The sequence below is a fragment of the Tarenaya hassleriana genome, unplaced genomic scaffold (assembly GCF_000463585.1).
Source record: "Tarenaya hassleriana unplaced genomic scaffold, ASM46358v1 Cleome36, whole genome shotgun sequence".
NCBI classification, from domain to species: domain Eukaryota; kingdom Viridiplantae; phylum Streptophyta; class Magnoliopsida; order Brassicales; family Cleomaceae; genus Tarenaya; species Tarenaya hassleriana.
The window spans coordinates 1,316,238-1,332,293 of NW_010966665.1; the positions used below are offsets into that span (position 1 = coordinate 1,316,238).

The following is a 16,056-nucleotide window of genomic DNA, read 5'->3' on the forward strand; positions in this document are numbered from 1 at the left end:
CGATGAGTGATATTTTCTCTCTCTTTTTTATATATATATATTTTTTCATATATGTATTTTTTTATATATATATATATATATATATATATATATATTGCATCGGATCGGACGAAACGAAATCATCCACCGCATACCCTTTTATTTTTATTTAGGTTTATTTTGAAAATATAATTAAATAGAGGGGTCAAAGTGAAAACAAAAAAGAGAGCCAAGGCTTGACCGAAGGCGAAGTTGTAAAATCAAAACAAGAGGTTGGTGGCATCTCTCAAAAACAATCAAAATCACACCACCGGCCAACCAACCGGATTCAAACCTAAATCTCCTCCCTCTGATTTTTCTCCAGCGTTGAATTGTTTGGTTTGACTCGCCGGAGAGAGATGGACGGAGACGGAAAAGTGTTCACCTTGGCCGAGGTTTCCCAACACAGCACCAAACATGACTGTTGGCTCGTCATCGGCGGCAAGGTTCGATCTCTCTCTCTCTCTATCTTCTTTCGTCGGAATTTGATCGAAATATGATTTCCCTTTTCCCTGGTGACTTGTTTGGTTGTTCGATCTGAGTTCCTGCAACTGTTTTTACATCGCGGGCATCCCGAGTTTGGTTGAAAGCTTTCGCCTTCCAAGATTCGTCGTGTGGTTCCTTTGTCCGGTCCAGGACTTGGCTGTTATTCATGTCTCCTCGTCTGATCTGACTTGATTTGCATCGTTTTCGTGGTGGTTTTTTCATGTCTGTCCGGTTCAAATATTGACATTTTGGATTCACGATCTGGAATCTCTCAATGCACTGTTAGATTTATCGGGGGCCCTTACAGTTCTGGATTGGTGCGAGATTTGTGTTTGCTTGTGAAACCTCGTCAGAGTAAAACAGATCCGTTCTCTAAACTTTTGGTAATGCTCGACTGTTAGTTCAATGTGTTCAGTCAGATCCGTACAACCATCTTCTGTTTAGGACTAAACTAAGCAAGTTAAGTGTCTGTCGCCATCCTTGGGTTACCTTGTACTCTGCCTGTCATCAATGAGGAGAGATCATGATGAATGAATGGATGTGTTTGTGAATCTTTGGTTGTTACTGTTGTCATGGCATAGGTGTATGATGTGACAAAGTTCTTGGACGACCATCCTGGCGGCGACGAGGTCCTGTTGTCTGCTACAGGTAAGAGGGAGAGAGATCACAAGTTCATTGTAGGAAACAAAAAATAGCAAATGCAGTTCAGTTCTAAGTGAGAAATCACTAACCTTTTTCTCACTTTGATTCCGATGTTGCGTGATTGTGCAGGGAAAGACGCTACCGATGATTTTGAGGATGTGGGTCACAGTACGACGGCGAAAGCCATGCTTGATGAGTACTATGTGGGTGATATAGACTCGGCCTCGATCCCGAGCAAGACCAGTTACACCCCACCGAAGCAGCCTCAGTATGACCAGGACAAGACATCGGAGTTCATCATTAAGATCCTTCAGTTCCTTGTTCCTCTTCTAATCCTAGGATTGGCTCTCGGCGTCCGTTTCTACACCAATTCTGCTTCTTCTGCTTGAAGACTGTCAATTCGAGAAACCGGGTAATAAGATTATGATCACTTCTGGTGTTGTGTTCTATTCTACTGTTAGATACCAGACACCTCTATTTATTTCTGCAGTTTTGGTTTAGAACTGCAAATGGAACTCATCGTCATGTAATCTGGAAGAGACAGACCTTAAGGTTATCCAAAAACCTCATAATGTTTTTGATTCTCAATCATCTGTCTATCTTCTGCTGTCTTGCATCATCAACCAAATCCATTACAACTAGACACTGTTCGAGTTCGAATGGGTTTCAAGACCTCAGACATTAGATCTTAAAACAGTGATACATCCACAGATATGATCCTGTTTGGCGGGAAAAAAAAAAGAGATGGGGTCTCTGATATAATTAAATTGATACCGCAGAAGATTTCAATGCAAATTGAACGACAAACACAACAAAGGACACGCGAGAGAGCCCTGCGGATTTCTGTGGGTTTATCAACAAAGACATCATATGACCCATTACCAGTAAAACCTAACCCTTCAACATGCTCAGAAACATCACCATCCCCTCATCAATATATACATGTACCTATTACAGAAGCACCAGATAATTGTATATATATAAACTCGGAAGGGGGATTAGTACAGAGATTATGAGGTCCAGATCCCTAAGCTACTTTTCCAGCGTTTCTCTAACCACATATTACTACTTCAGTTTCCTCCTGACTAAGGAATCTGATGTTTGGTTAGTCTTTTAATCCACCTGATCCCTAAATCACATTCTTTGGGAGCTTCTTCTGTTATGATGATGACCCTTTGTGCTTCTAATGGTGGAAGAGCTCATGGAACGAACTGTACCCATTCGTAACGTCCAGGGAGAGGCAGATCGTTCACAACATCGAAGTTGTACCTTTAGAAAATCGGAGAATACCGGAATTCAGATGATGATGATGATGAAGATAATGTATGCAGAATATGATGAAAACTACAAACCAAGAAGGATGTTTACTTCTCCATGAAAAGTCTATGTTGTTGTTCCTCTGCGTAGACAAAAAACTCCTCCAATTCACGAGTGGTCGGGCCAATTCTCTGTGTATTGTCTTCTCGCCCATTTCTGTAAATCGAGGCCACTGTGCTCCTCTGCCTCGTGCTAGGACCCGGGGTGACAATGGCATGGAGCTCCCCTGCAATGCTACATGGCGTGCTCTCTCGGGTGCTCCTGCAAGGGAAAAAAAACTAGAGGTTAGTAGTCAAACCGAGGTTGTAATACCACATGATCATATAACAAATTGCTCAAAGAGAACCAAATCAAAACTAAAAAAACCTCCACTTACACCCAAAAAATCAAAGCTAAGACTGTAATTACATGCTCACTCCTGGGAAGCAGACAGGCTTGAGTTCGGTCCCATGGGATATGCTACCTCATAAATAACAGGGAAACAAAAAAAGAGACAAAACCCATTGTCACCTACTGGGTCGCTTGCCTGAAAACTGAGTGCCCCACAGGCCCACACAACTGTTCCGACCGTCCAAACTAATAGGGGCCCAATGAACAAAGGTACGACAATACTTGCACTACACTTATGAGGAAAGGTCAGTTTTCCTATGAACTTCAATACAAAATATTTTCTCCTACCTAGGCTTTCCCATGAAGATACATAACAAAGATCTTATGTAAATCCAATACATTTACAGTTGAGGACAGAGGCATGGAGAATCGGATTAAGTGTAAGACCCTTTTGTATCTTAACACAAACTACTAATCAATCATTGTTGCAGTTGGATGCAAACTGAGAATACGTTGGACAAAGCAAGACTGCATGTCAGTTTGAAGCAGAAGAGTTATGTTGTAGAAGCAAGTAAACCTACACAAACAGTGATGGTCCTAGAAACACGTCTTCAAGCATCTGAAATCTCAATCAAGTGAGCAAGAACATGCATGAAGCAGAAAGTCGAACCTGTCTCCGGTTTCAAAACCCATGTCGTTCTCTCCAAATGAAGCTTCTGCATTAGCTTCCTTTCCCCTCTCTGTCCCAGGGAAAACATTGTTCACAGAATCACCTTCATAGCCCGAAACACCACCGTAATTGCCAAAACATTCATCTCCATCGCAGCTCCGACTAGCAGGAACCGAACCCGATTCTGATGTACCCGATTTCTCCCCACCCACACGAGACCTTGAACTCAAATCTTTGATTCCCTTGACATCCGACCCCTGGTGTCTCTGCTGCTGCTGCTGCTGCCTCTGTTGTTTCTTGGGTTCGGTCAGCAACGGCGGTTTCACGAGACGGCGGCTACGGAGCTGGAGATAGCACAAGGATCCACCTAAGACGGCGGAACAGTCTGGATTACCCGCCGGAGATGCGGCGGCGGCGGCGGCGGAGGCGGAGGCAGAGCAGGAGTTAAGCCTCTGCAAGGCTAGGGTTTTAGCGGCCCTTGTACGGACACCCGAGGAGGTTGGTTGAGAGACCTCCATTACACCAGCTTCTCCAGCTATCATCGATTTCTTAAAGTATTTTCCCATTTTCGAACAGGCACTGATTTTCTCGGAGGCAAAGCTCGAAGGCTAGGAAAATGGGAGGGAAAATTGTTTGGAGGAAGAAGAAAAGGAAAACATAATACTAAGAAATTAGGGCTTTTGTGGGGATAATAAAGGTCTAAGCTTTTATAAAATTTAGAAATTAAATCTTTAATAATCAAAATCCATCATTAATATTCCAAAACTGACCCAATGGCCCCCACTGTCATTTTGTCTTGTTTCAAATCATTCTACCTTTTTTTTTCACCCTCACAATTATTTTTATTTAGGTTGCATTATTTTTGCAATCATTACTTAATAGTTATAAACATTAATATACTATGCATATGAATGTGTAAATATGTAAGATATATAATTATCCTCGTAGAGTGTATATGTTTTTGTATATTATCTACAATTACATGATTCTGTAATTACTGATTGACTCGGAAGTACTTGAATATTCTTTTATAGTTTTGGTATTCTTTTACACTTGAATATACATATATATATATATATATATATGTATATTATTTACCCAAAATAATATTTATTTAAATAACATATAGATAAATCAGTGTTGGTGGGAGTTATAACGATTCAAGGATCACATTTCGGGAAATCAATCAACTTTTGGAAATTGGGAACGGCCATTGGAAATTGTTGTTTTGTTCTTGTTTTTTTTGTTTAAATTTTAAAGTATATTAACCCTTTGAATTTAATAAGTTAAAGCCATAAATTCGGGGGAAAGTTGGGGTTAAAGGCCACAACACTAGGGTGTTAATCAATGACTAATAAGGTTATTTTAGTACCTTGAGAGTTTTGTGGAGATAATATAATTGTAATCAATAAAAAAATAAAACAATAAGAATGGAAATTAAATTATATATAATTTTTTGTAGGATTTTCGTTATAAAGAAAACTTTATTATAAGAAAAAAAAATCGAAACTAAAACTATATACTAAAAAATAATTAATTAAAGATATAATTATATTAAATTTTTACTTTTTGAAATTAAAATAATGTTGTCAGCATTCCAAGGAGACGAGAAAGTTGTTTAAACATTTCTAATCATCAAAAGGTAAATTTGCCATCTTTAATTTCAAACCATTTGATAGATTGGTCGCCAACTTGCCAGGCTGAATTTGAGTTTTTAGTGAATTTCAACTGTATACCAAATATATTTTAAACAACAGAGGATGTTCATAGCTATTTAAAGATGGGAAAAAAGTTTAAATATCATAGGAAGATTTTTCAAGCCATAAAAAAAAGTAACATAAGTCGGATTGATTTATTAGTCTATAATTATTGTGAATATTTATTATAAAAACACCAAAATTGTTTATTAACTCGCAAAAAAATTAACTAGATTGTTTGATTATGAAAAGTGGAAAACCATAAGAGAAATTTAGGTTTTCAAAACTTGGTTTCGCAAGACACGTGTTGCTTGTTTTGGTATATTCCGAAAATATCCTTCTGAGTCTGAGCCATAACGATTTCAAAAGATGTTGGACTACATTGGATTCCTCATAAATAATAATAATAATAATATTATTATTATTATTACATTTCAAATTTAATTATATATATATGTATATATTATATATATGAACATTTGCTGATGGATAATTTGAATATAAATCTATAGAAATAAAATCCAGTTAATTTATTTTATTTTTCATTAACTTGCCGCCGGTAGAGGGCTCCCAAGGTATATAATATCATATTAGCATTTAAAACGATTATATAAGGAATATGTAACAGATAATAACGTTAATACTATGTATATTTTATATTCTGATTTTTTTTCATACAGTATATGATCAAGTTTTAATTTTAATTTTTGTATGTTTAAATACCATATTAATTTATGGTAAACGAAATCATCTACGTAACTCACACAAAGAATGATGAATTGGTAATATACGATAATATGATGTCATAATATATTTTTTTTTTTTGGTAAAGTGTCATAATATGTTCGAAAAAGATAATATGGAACTTATGTAACAAACCAACAAAATTTAAACTTTTTTATAAATAACTCATTAAAATGCATAATACAAATCGATACACAAAATTGTTAAAAAAACATATGATTAAAAAAATAGTTTTCAAATAATAATTTAAAAAATGAAATGCGGCGGCAGTGGATGGCAAAAATGTAAAAAGGTCGCGAAGCCAATCAATGATGCAAACACGGATTCCTCCCTAAGACACTAAACTACATCGAAGCGCCTCTCTTCGCGTCCTCCCGCCCTTTTTTCCCTTCCTTTCTGATACTTTCCCGCGCCATTCATCAATCTGACTAAAACACGCTTTAATTACAAATTGACCATTGTATAATAACCGGTTGATTCTATGCAACCCAATAACCGGTTGACTCGTTTGATCAGCTCTAATTAAAATTCGGAAATCGAATCGAAAATCAAACGCAATACGTAATGGGCTGAAAAATAAAAGAGACGAGATCAAACGCAATCCATTGAAACTGATTTCCGTACAGAATGCAGACGGGGGTTGTTGGTTGTCGATGAATTCGTTTCTCGGATCTTCCAGATTTCAATCTGAATTTCCTGTTTGAATTTTTTTTTTTTTCAAAAACGGGTTGTTGAAGAATTTCGTCAAATCTGTATTTTTATTATCTATTAATTAATTGCTGCCCGGTCCAATCCAGAAGTTTGTGGTTAATTTCGTAAAAATTCGAAAGTTTTGAAAACAAATGGGGTCTACATATAATGTGAACTTCCTAGAATCTGGTCGGTCGCACGCCACGCCTGCATTGATCGTGGAGTCAAAGACACGTGTCATAAGTATATTGGTCTGTATGTTCCAGAATGAAATACAACGACAGAAGACGCTGTCTCCGATAACCGCTTCCCTAAACGGCATCGTACAAGAAACTTTGAATCCCACGCCTTATATAAAGCTCCCCCGATCGGCACATTTCGAATTTTGCTTCAGATTTGGGTTTGTCGACGATTCCAATATTCCCGAAGGAACAGCCGACGGCGAATTTTCTCTTCGTTTGTTCGTAAGCGATCTTTCCCTCGCTTTCTCCTTTTCGATTTCTGTTCGATTTTGCTTTAGAACGTGCGTCGGGGTTTCGCCTTCAGTATCGACGATTTCTGGTTCTCGTTTAATCGTTTTCTTGTTGGAGAACCTTTGGATTGGGGTGTCTTGGATCTGTTGGATTGGGAGGGATTGAATTTGGATTTGGTGCTTGTGGTGCGGAAATTCTGGCTTTTAAGCTGTCCCTCTGGTGACTTTTCGATTGAAATCATTCAGGTCGTTAGCTGTTTTCGAGGATTTGAGTCTTCGAAGTCAGAATGGCTGAGGTATGATCTTTTATCATGCTTGGTTGCGTGTTACCTTTATCTGCCGCGAAGAAATGTCTTGGCTTGAAAAGAGTTTGATTTGGTTGTACTGTGGTTATTGGATTGAATGGGTGGTGGTTGCAGGAAGCTCACCGAGTTACGCTGAATGTTTACGACCTTAGTCAAGGATTGGCGCGACAGCTCTCAACGACATTTTTGGGAAAGGCTATTGATGGTATATGGTGAGTTACCCCTGTGACTATTTGGTAGAAGTCGCCACATTTCTTGGCCTGAGCCTCTGCCTTTGTTTTCCTAATTCTCAATGTGGGTTATATTTCTGCAACACTTGATGTTCACTTAGGGTTTGGACTTCCTATGGTCAGTGCCAAATATGTTGCAGCTTTGGATTAAGAGTATAGCAGGTTGAGGAAAATAGTTGCAGATAATCTAAGCTGATCGAATTCCCTGTTGACTTTTTGTAAGCCTGTAGCTGTAGTAAACAAACCATTTTGGTTCTGTGTTTAGATTTAAGATTAGATCAATCTTCTGCTTTGTTTGTGAATGCTAACGCGTGAAGGCTGTACTCTATTCAAGGCATACGGGAGTTGTTGTCTATGGGAACGAGTACTTCTTTGGAGGAGGAATCCAGAGTCTGCCGGCTGGAAGAACTCCGTATGGTACACCAGTTCGTGTGATTGAGTTGGGCGAAACACATGTTCCCAACGATGTGTTTGAGATGTACTTGCAGGAAATCAGTCCTCGTTACACGGCAGAGACCTACAGCTTGCTCAGTCACAACTGCAACAACTTTAGCAACGAGGTGTCTCAGTTTTTGGTGGGTAAGGGAATTCCAGACTATATTCTACAGCTCCCCAATGAAGTTATGAACAGCCCGATGGGAGGCTTAATAAGTAAGTCTTTGATAACATACTAACCTCATGCCAGAACGCCCCTTTCCTCTGCAATCTTGAGCTTCACTCTCATGTATCTGCTTTCACTGAATCTGCAGTGCCCATGATACAAAACATCGAGGCAACCCTGAGAGCAGGTGCTGTTCCTCAAGTTCCACACTTCAGGCCAAAGACACAGCCTTTTCAACCTTTTGGAAAAGATGAAGGTCCAAGACTGGTCTCGAAACCCGATAAAGCCAAGGAAGCCGAAGAAGAGAAACATCGAAAGTCCGCCCCGTCTGCAGAATCTGACCAAGTCCCACCTGCCATGAAGCCGGCAGGACCCACTGAACAGAAGATGAAGGACCCGTTGGGGGATGCAAGGAACAAGGTTCAGGAAGAGATTGGCCGTGAATTTGCGGCTCTCATGGCGGAAGGCACTCTCCGAGCCAGTGAGGCCGCCGCTCTTGCCACTAGGAGAGTTATGAAGAAGTACGGCCATCTTAATGTAGCCAGTTCTTGACCTGTCGTCAGCACCAAACTCAAATCATATACTGTGTTTATATACATATATGTGTGAGAGACTTCGCGAACGGACCGTCAGATTCTTGAGAAACGCAAGGAATTGGGAAGGCTCTTTCTTCCATCACGCACCCAATTTCTATGGCATACAGATCCACACAACTCCCACTGAAAAGGGGGAAAAAAGATGAATGATAAATCAGACAGTGTTTCATCATGCTTGATGTTAGATTCTTTGGGCTTTATTACCACTTTCTCAAAACAATTGATGTTTTTGAAACTCTTTTGGTATATAATATAAATCACCTTAAAACCAAAAAAAAAAACTCTTCTTCTTTTTGGTAGTGTCTTAAAATGGCGTTCCGAAGCGTGAACGCTCGACTCGTTTGAAGAAATTCCGGTAACTTGTCGGTGGCATAAATTGGAAAGGCGGCGTCAGTCGGAACCATCTGAGGTTCTTCATGCGTGGCGGTAAGCCGCCGTCGCGACGAGTGATTTGGGATTTGGTGGAACCCTGTTTCCCTGAGCTGTTTTCCTTTTACGGTTTGTCTGGAACCGGAATGAATACTCTTGTTCGACTTTGATGAATGTGGGGGCAGTTGAAACGGGGGAATTCAGATTGGTGCGAGTCCATGGAAGGATGGAACCGATGGCCACCCGATTCCCCAAGATCCATAGTCCATTGATTCAGAAATCGGACACGAGCGTTCTGAATCCATGGCTTGGTTCCGTTAGAAATGAGCTGGTGCTGGCATTCGAGATGTGTTTTTGGTCGGGGAGAATATGATCGATCTCTCCCGTATGCAAGGGTCCAGACATGGAGACAGGAGGAGATTCTGGATATTCAGAAAGGTACCACACTTGTCGTTACGAGCTTTTGTTTCTCAGTGGACGAATCAAAATTTTTCATTCTCAGATGGAATCGTTTGCACATTACATTCACATCCCAAGCAAAGACAAAAACCCTAAACCCTTAATTTCCAAGCAAACACAAAGAAAAGAAAAAAGAATACACCTTCACCATTTCACACCCTTCTTCTATTCAGAAACACTTGGATTCCTCGAATGAGGCCTAGAAGCCGCGGCCCACTCCAAGGCCTCTGCCACGGCCCGTTCCCTCTCCTCCTCGGCCTCCTTGAGCCCCGGAGGAGCCTCGGGAACGTGGGGGGAAGGAGCCACCGCCACCACTGCCAAGGGGCCACCCTCCTCAGGTGGGGTGGCCCTCAGGAAGGAGAGGGCCGTGACTACGTCGCTGATGAGGGGACGGACCGAGGCCTCCTCCTGCAGGCACATTGCCGCTACGGCCACTCCCTGGTTCAGTGCTTTCTCCGGGAATTCGCCTCGGAGGAGCGGATCTGCTAGCTCCCGGAACCTGCTCGGCTCTTTGAACACCGGTTGTGCCTTCACCACAATATATAACATCACATAAATCCGAAATCTCTGCATCGAAAAAGTTCATCTGAGGAAGAGGAGGAGGAAGAAGAAACTCACCCAAGTGACGAGGTTCTGCTCGTCCATGGGTCTGTTATTGTCGATAACCCTTCGTCCAGTGATCAACTCCAACAACACAACTCCGAAACTGTAGACATCAGATTTGGCCGTCAACTGTCCTGTCCTCTGGTACTCGGGAGCACAGTATCCGTAAGTTCCCATAACTCTGGACGACACGTGCTGTTTGTCTCCGACCGGACCCAGTTTGGCTAACCCGAAATCCGATAGCTTGGGGTTGAAGTCGCCGTCTAGGAGAATGTTCGCCGACTTCAGATCCCTATATATCACCGGTGGATCTGCCTTGTCGTGCAAATACTCCAGACCCTTTGCAGCTCCTAACGCTATCCGTATCCTCGTATTCCAGTCCAATGGTGTCTGGTCCGGCGTTAGATCTGAAAAACAAAACATCAAATATTCGGACCGATCTAAATGTTTTGGAAGAAAGAGAGAGCGAGGGGATGAGAATTATAACCAAGGAGATGATCTTCAAGGGAGCCAAGAGGCATGTATTCATAGACAAGAAGTCTCTGGTCTCCATCAGCACAGTAGCCAATAAGATTAACGAGATGCTCGTGTTTTAGCAGACTTAACATCAACACCTCCACTATGAACTCTTTGTTCCCTTGCAACCCATTTCTGTCAAGTTGCTTCACTGCCACAATCTTTGAAAAGAAAAAGGATTCACAAATTTGCAATTTTCAGCAGCAATAGAACAGTTTATTGCATCTAATCCGAGTGAAAAATGTGATCTTTGCATTGGAGTAAGACCCAAGAAGACGGTTAGATGATTTACCTGTCCGGATTTCTCGATCTTTCCCTTGTAAACCCTTCCAAAACCGCCTTCCCCGATCAAACATTCTTGTCTGAAGTTCTTGGTTGCAGTGGCTAGCTCACGGAAAGTGAACGTTTGAGCTGCGATGTTGTTCGTGACTTCTTTGTTCGCATCTTTGTTCTTGCTCTGTTCGGTTCCGGTCTTTGTCTCTGGAGCATTACAAGCATCAAAGTGCAAAACTTTACTACACGATACGATCCGAAACCCCAGCTTTAAACCCTAAATTTCGTAACCGAGAGCGAGCTTTTTACCGGGGTGCGTTTGTTGAGCCTTGTTGGCTTTGCCGGGCAATTGGGCATTCTTCCGGCTACTGTTGGTTCTTGATGTACTCTTCCTTTCATGGAAATAGAAACATGAAAAGCAATTCATTTCCTCCTTCTCTATCCTTCAATTCTGGAAGAAAAAAAACTGTCTTTTTTCCTTCCCTGTTTTCAGGGATTCTGTTTAAGTGTCTAATGATGCTTCGACGATACACCTGACTAAAGAACCCAACACATCTGCCGGAAAATCTGAATCCTGGGATCCAAAATTTGAATAATTTGCTCGACAAAGAGTCTGAAAAGATGGAGAATTTAAGATCAAAATGGGCCTTGTTCAATCACATAACCCTCCAAAAGCCACAGACAGCGACTGTCCCTCGCTTCGATTTATCCAAGAACCCTAGCAAGAAGAGAGACAAAAAAAAAACATTTCAGATAAATGGGTTTCCAGGAAATGGGAAAATATCTTCGGATTTGTTCATAGAATCGGGACAACGGAAGTTACCCCCTTATGCAAGAAACCCCTAGGGTTCTTTTTTCCTCAATCTTATACGTTTTGACAAGAAAACAGCAAAACGGGACACGAACCGACCAAACCCAGATCAAGAACCACCAAGAAAAAAAAGAAATGTTCAGAGCCGAATCGACCGAAGATCACTGGGATTCGATTTGCTGAGGCCGAGAGAGTTCCCGAGAAAATTGGAGGGAGAAAAAAGGGAAATTGAAGTTTGGGATATCAGGACGTGATCTGTCTTAATATAGACAATACTTTTAAGGTTTAATTATGTAATAAGAAAGATGGTTTTCCATATCTCTGCGCCCAATGTATGAGTGCCTCACATTTCTCGAGCTTGTAATATATTATATATTATATATTATATAAAGTATTGGTGAAGAACAATTCGTGTGTGTGTGTATATATATTTAAAGATCTACTTGCGCATTTGTTTACTTTCTATTCTTGATCATTTGATTCGGGCAGTTTTTGTAATCATAATGCATCGAGAGGGTGAAATAAAAGTGATTAGAGAGTCTGGGTTTACTTTAGAAGTCTAGCCAAATAACCATAGGGAAAATCGTGTATATAAATACTATATTTTTACAAATTTTTTAAAAAAATAACCAGTAGCGGACTGAGATTATTCTGGGGGCAATAATAAATTTTATAAGGATAAATTTACTTTTGTAATGGGACAGTTAAAAATTCTATTAAAATTTTATAAGATTTGTAAGGAAAATAATTTTTTTAAATAAATCAATGGGGTCTGTGACCATGTAAATAACTGAACTAGAAATTTCTAAATAAATATCTGAACTTTTTCAAAATTTCCATATAAATATTTAAATTTTTAAAAATTTAGCAAATAAAATTAAAATTCATTAACGATATTAAACTTATAATGGGATCTGTCAATAATTGTCATCAATGAATATTGTTTTATTTGTTAAATTTTTAAAAATTTGGATATTTAAAAAGGTTTTGAAAATTTAGTTATTTATTTGGAAATATTATAGTTTAGATATTTATTTGAGAATTTTATAAAAGTTAAGGTATTTATTCATGTACTATTTTCCGTTTTTGTTTATTAATACAGTATGTTATATATATATAGTTAGTTATTTATTTGGGAATATTATAGTTTAGATATTTATTTGAGAATTTTATAAAAGTTAAAGTATTTATTGATGTGCTATTTTCCGTTTTTGTTTATTAATACAGTATGTTATATATATATATATATGAAAAAAAAAAAGAGAATTATATTAAAGAATTTGTAACATGGAGACCACAAAGAGAAAAACTACAGCGACAAAACAGGTTGGATGGGATGTGATGTAGATGTGTCTTAGGTTTGCAGTTCCTCAACGTGGCACGAACTATATATTAGAAACATAACATAATATATATTTGGCATATTTAATTATTTACATATATCTATATATATATTACAAAAATTCAAAAGTTCTAAAATACCCAATAAACAGATACATAAATATAAATGTAATTTTCTAGAAAGGAAAAGAAAAGAAAAAAGGCGACCATTTCAACTGTTAAGACCGTCGAAGACCAAGAAATGAACTCGGCAAAGAGAATTTCTCACTCTTTTATTCAATCTAAAGAAAAAACGAAATGTTTGTGAGATCAAAGATTATAGTGAGTCAAAATCGATTTGTTTTATATCAAAGTTACCAGTGGCAGACAACATATGACAAATCCCAACAAACATAAATTTCGACATTTCCTCGCATAATTAATGTTCAAAAATCAATTTGGGAATAATTCAATTTTATTTTAGAATTGCAACCATGGGGGTGGTGGCGCAGTTGGCTAGCGCGTAGGTCTCATAGCTTCTGAGTGATCCTGAGGTCGAGAGTTCGAGCCTCTCTCACCCCATTAACCTTTTTTTTTTCAAATGTTTTTTTAAAACAAAAACCCATGGAAGATGGCTATGATTGTAAGGTGGGATCATGTGAAGAAGAAAGAACCAAGGCGTCGGCCATTGATGAAGAGTGTCATGGACTGGTCAAAGTTCCATTGGGCATATACATTTTCTACCAATTTTGTCAGTCTCGACCAAAGTTTGTGGCTTTTAGGGCTTTTGATCAAATCTTCACTTGTTTACTGTTTACTTCTTCAGCACGTAACGTTAACATGTCCACTTTTAATTTAAAGACATGTCATTACATACATAACGTATATTGCTTCTTTTTTTAATTGTAAAGTGACAGTTTGGTAAAGAAAAGGGCATATCCCCTTTGATCCAAGGCAACGTATGACCAACCACACCACCAAATTTTTTTTAGTAAAAAAAAACCAGAGTTTTTAATTTATACAAATATACAATAGAATTACTACTCAAATCATTAAAAAAAAACTACCTTCATAAATCTAATTATCATAAATAAAAATTCGAACCAATGAAGCTGAAGTCTATAATAAGGTGTAGATATGTGGCATTATTGGACAATATGATAAACGAGAGTGGAGGAAAATAAACTAACAAAGGTCCAAAAACGGAATCATAGACCAAGAGATTAGAACATGAAAAGTATACGAGTTCTTATTTTTAATGGGCAATATAGCACAAATACCCTTACTATGCTACACAGACTTCACGGACTACCCTCCAAAACCCTAGTTTTTCAAAAAAAAAAACTAAATGAGCAAAAGACATAATTGACCTTAATGAAAACTACACGTGGCGCAACATGAAGGAAGGACGGTTAATCTTCCCGAATCGACACCCCTAACTTAGTCGGTTTCGAGACAAATTTCAAAACTGTTTGCTTCTGTCTCTCTTGTTAAAAAAAACTGGTTTTTCAGAAATCCGGCGAAATCCTTTCGTTTGTCGTCGATTCTCACAAATCAGAAGAATGGCTTCAAAATCGAACAGAAATCAAAAGAAGACTTCAACTCCCGCTCGCAAATCGGGACGCGGCGGAAGAAAAAACCAGGAACTGAAGGTAAGTTTGGTAGTAAATGACTTTGAGTTTGAGGCGATGCAAGAAATATGTGTTTTTTGGGTTTGTGTTTATGATTTTTAAGTTAATCGTGTGATTTATGGTGAAAAATGGGTTGTTAGATTCACTGAAACGGAAGTTAGGGTTTAGCTGGTCACAGTGGTCACAATGGTCACACTGACTGATTGAGTGTTGATTTCTTCTTTGCAGGTTCCGTTTATATATGATTTCTCAGATATTCAGTTCGCACCGAAGATTGAAAGCAAATGCTATTTGATTCAGACGATTAAAAGTTTGAAAGAGGTATTAACTACCGAGGAGTGGAGGTACTTCAACGAGGATTCACAGTTTCGTCACATATTCCATTTGAAATGTGACGAGAACATGAAGATGTTGCCTGTGGCAGTCCTCCTACACCGAACGCTGAAGTTAGAGGAGGAAAAAGAGCAGTTATGGTTTGTTTTAAATGGCGTTCCTATCAGATACTCTATAATCGAGCACGCCATTATATCAGGATTGAAGTGCAACCAGTATCCGGAAGATTGGGAAGGGCGCAGAAAAAACGATTTTCGAATAAAGACCTTCGGACCTGGGAAGGTCACCAGGAAAGCAGTTCTGGAAAAGTTGCAAAAGAGTAAACACAGTCGGATTGACAGAAAGAGATTGGCGACACTGATGTTGCTATCTGGAGTACTCGACCACGGAAACAGAAGCGATGACTCTATCAACCATGATCTGGTTGATATGGTCGATGAACTTGAGTTATGCGAAGAATTTCCGTGGGGAAGGTACACATTCGAGAAAATGGTGGAACAGTTGCGGAAGATTCTACAAAATCCTACACCGAAGGAGAGATGACGGTTGTCTGGATTTGTTGTCCCTCTCATGGTGCTTCCATTCGAATGCATCGAAACTCTTTGCGCGAACGGTTGGTGCACTACTGTTGAAGATGCCGATCCAAGCTGTCCCAGGATGTGCAAGAAGCACATCTCTAACCCCAAATGGACTTTCGGGACGGTGATGAAACAGATTGGCAACGAAGCAAAGGTACGTCACAATGGTCCCACTGGTCACACCGTTTATATTCCATTGGTCACGTTGGTCACGTTGGTCACGTTGGTCACACTGGTCACGTTGGTCCCACTGGTCACGTTGGTCACACTGGTTATGTTGTTTATGTTTTGTATTCGGTCTCACTGGTCACGTTGGTCACACTGGTCACGTTGGTCCCATTGGTCACGTTGGTCACGTTGGTCAC

General features: G+C 39.3%; 6 protein-coding genes and 1 non-coding gene across 7 annotated transcripts in view; 5 read left to right on the forward strand and 2 right to left on the reverse strand.

The window, feature by feature from the left end:
- Positions 1-236: 236 nt before the first annotated feature.
- LOC104822502 (cytochrome b5-like) lies at positions 237-1,734 on the forward strand. The gene is made up of 3 exons (XM_010553752.2): positions 237-464; positions 1,086-1,152; positions 1,276-1,734. The coding sequence occupies exons 1-3, from the start codon at positions 378-380 to the stop codon at positions 1,533-1,535; spliced, it is 414 nt and encodes a 137-aa protein (XP_010552054.1). The 5' UTR covers positions 237-377; the 3' UTR covers positions 1,536-1,734.
- Positions 1,735-1,915: 181 nt separating this feature from the next.
- On the reverse strand, positions 1,916-4,125 carry LOC104822503 (cyclin-dependent kinase inhibitor 3-like). The gene is made up of 3 exons (XM_010553753.1): positions 3,464-4,125; positions 2,515-2,724; positions 1,916-2,415 (listed from the first exon to the last, which is right to left on the reverse strand). The coding sequence occupies exons 1-3, from the start codon at positions 4,027-4,029 to the stop codon at positions 2,346-2,348; spliced, it is 846 nt and encodes a 281-aa protein (XP_010552055.1). The 5' UTR covers positions 4,030-4,125; the 3' UTR covers positions 1,916-2,345.
- Positions 4,126-6,948: 2,823 nt separating this feature from the next.
- On the forward strand, positions 6,949-8,824 carry LOC104822505 (desumoylating isopeptidase 1-like). Its single transcript, XM_010553755.2, has 5 exons — positions 6,949-7,058; positions 7,313-7,362; positions 7,486-7,583; positions 7,936-8,252; positions 8,351-8,824. Exons 2-5 carry the CDS (start codon positions 7,354-7,356, stop codon positions 8,752-8,754), a joined length of 828 nt encoding a protein of 275 aa, XP_010552057.1. The 5' UTR covers positions 6,949-7,058; positions 7,313-7,353; the 3' UTR covers positions 8,755-8,824.
- A 230-nt stretch (positions 8,825-9,054) lies between these two features.
- On the reverse strand, positions 9,055-12,178 carry LOC104822504 (serine/threonine-protein kinase At3g07070). Its single transcript, XM_010553754.1, has 6 exons — positions 11,842-12,178; positions 11,328-11,736; positions 11,038-11,225; positions 10,717-10,906; positions 10,245-10,636; positions 9,055-10,154 (listed from the first exon to the last, which is right to left on the reverse strand). Exons 2-6 carry the CDS (start codon positions 11,443-11,445, stop codon positions 9,792-9,794), a joined length of 1,251 nt encoding a protein of 416 aa, XP_010552056.1. The 5' UTR covers positions 11,446-11,736; positions 11,842-12,178; the 3' UTR covers positions 9,055-9,791.
- A 1,468-nt stretch (positions 12,179-13,646) lies between these two features.
- On the forward strand, positions 13,647-13,731 carry TRNAM-CAU. The gene is given in 2 exon segments: positions 13,647-13,684; positions 13,696-13,731. It is a non-coding gene; the product is annotated as a tRNA-Met (tRNA).
- A 980-nt stretch (positions 13,732-14,711) lies between these two features.
- Positions 14,712-15,656, forward strand: LOC104822529 (uncharacterized protein At3g43530-like). Its single transcript, XM_010553775.1, has 2 exons — positions 14,712-14,801; positions 15,009-15,656. The coding sequence occupies exons 1-2, from the start codon at positions 14,712-14,714 to the stop codon at positions 15,654-15,656; spliced, it is 738 nt and encodes a 245-aa protein (XP_010552077.1).
- A 27-nt stretch (positions 15,657-15,683) lies between these two features.
- The window catches only part of LOC109117041 (uncharacterized protein At3g43530-like), a 2,098-nt gene continuing 1,725 nt past the window's right edge, over positions 15,684-16,056 (forward strand). Inside the window, exon 1 of the mRNA XM_019203509.1 lies at positions 15,684-15,845. Coding sequence (XP_019059054.1) covers positions 15,684-15,845 — 162 coding nt within the window. The remainder of the gene's footprint in view (positions 15,846-16,056) is intronic.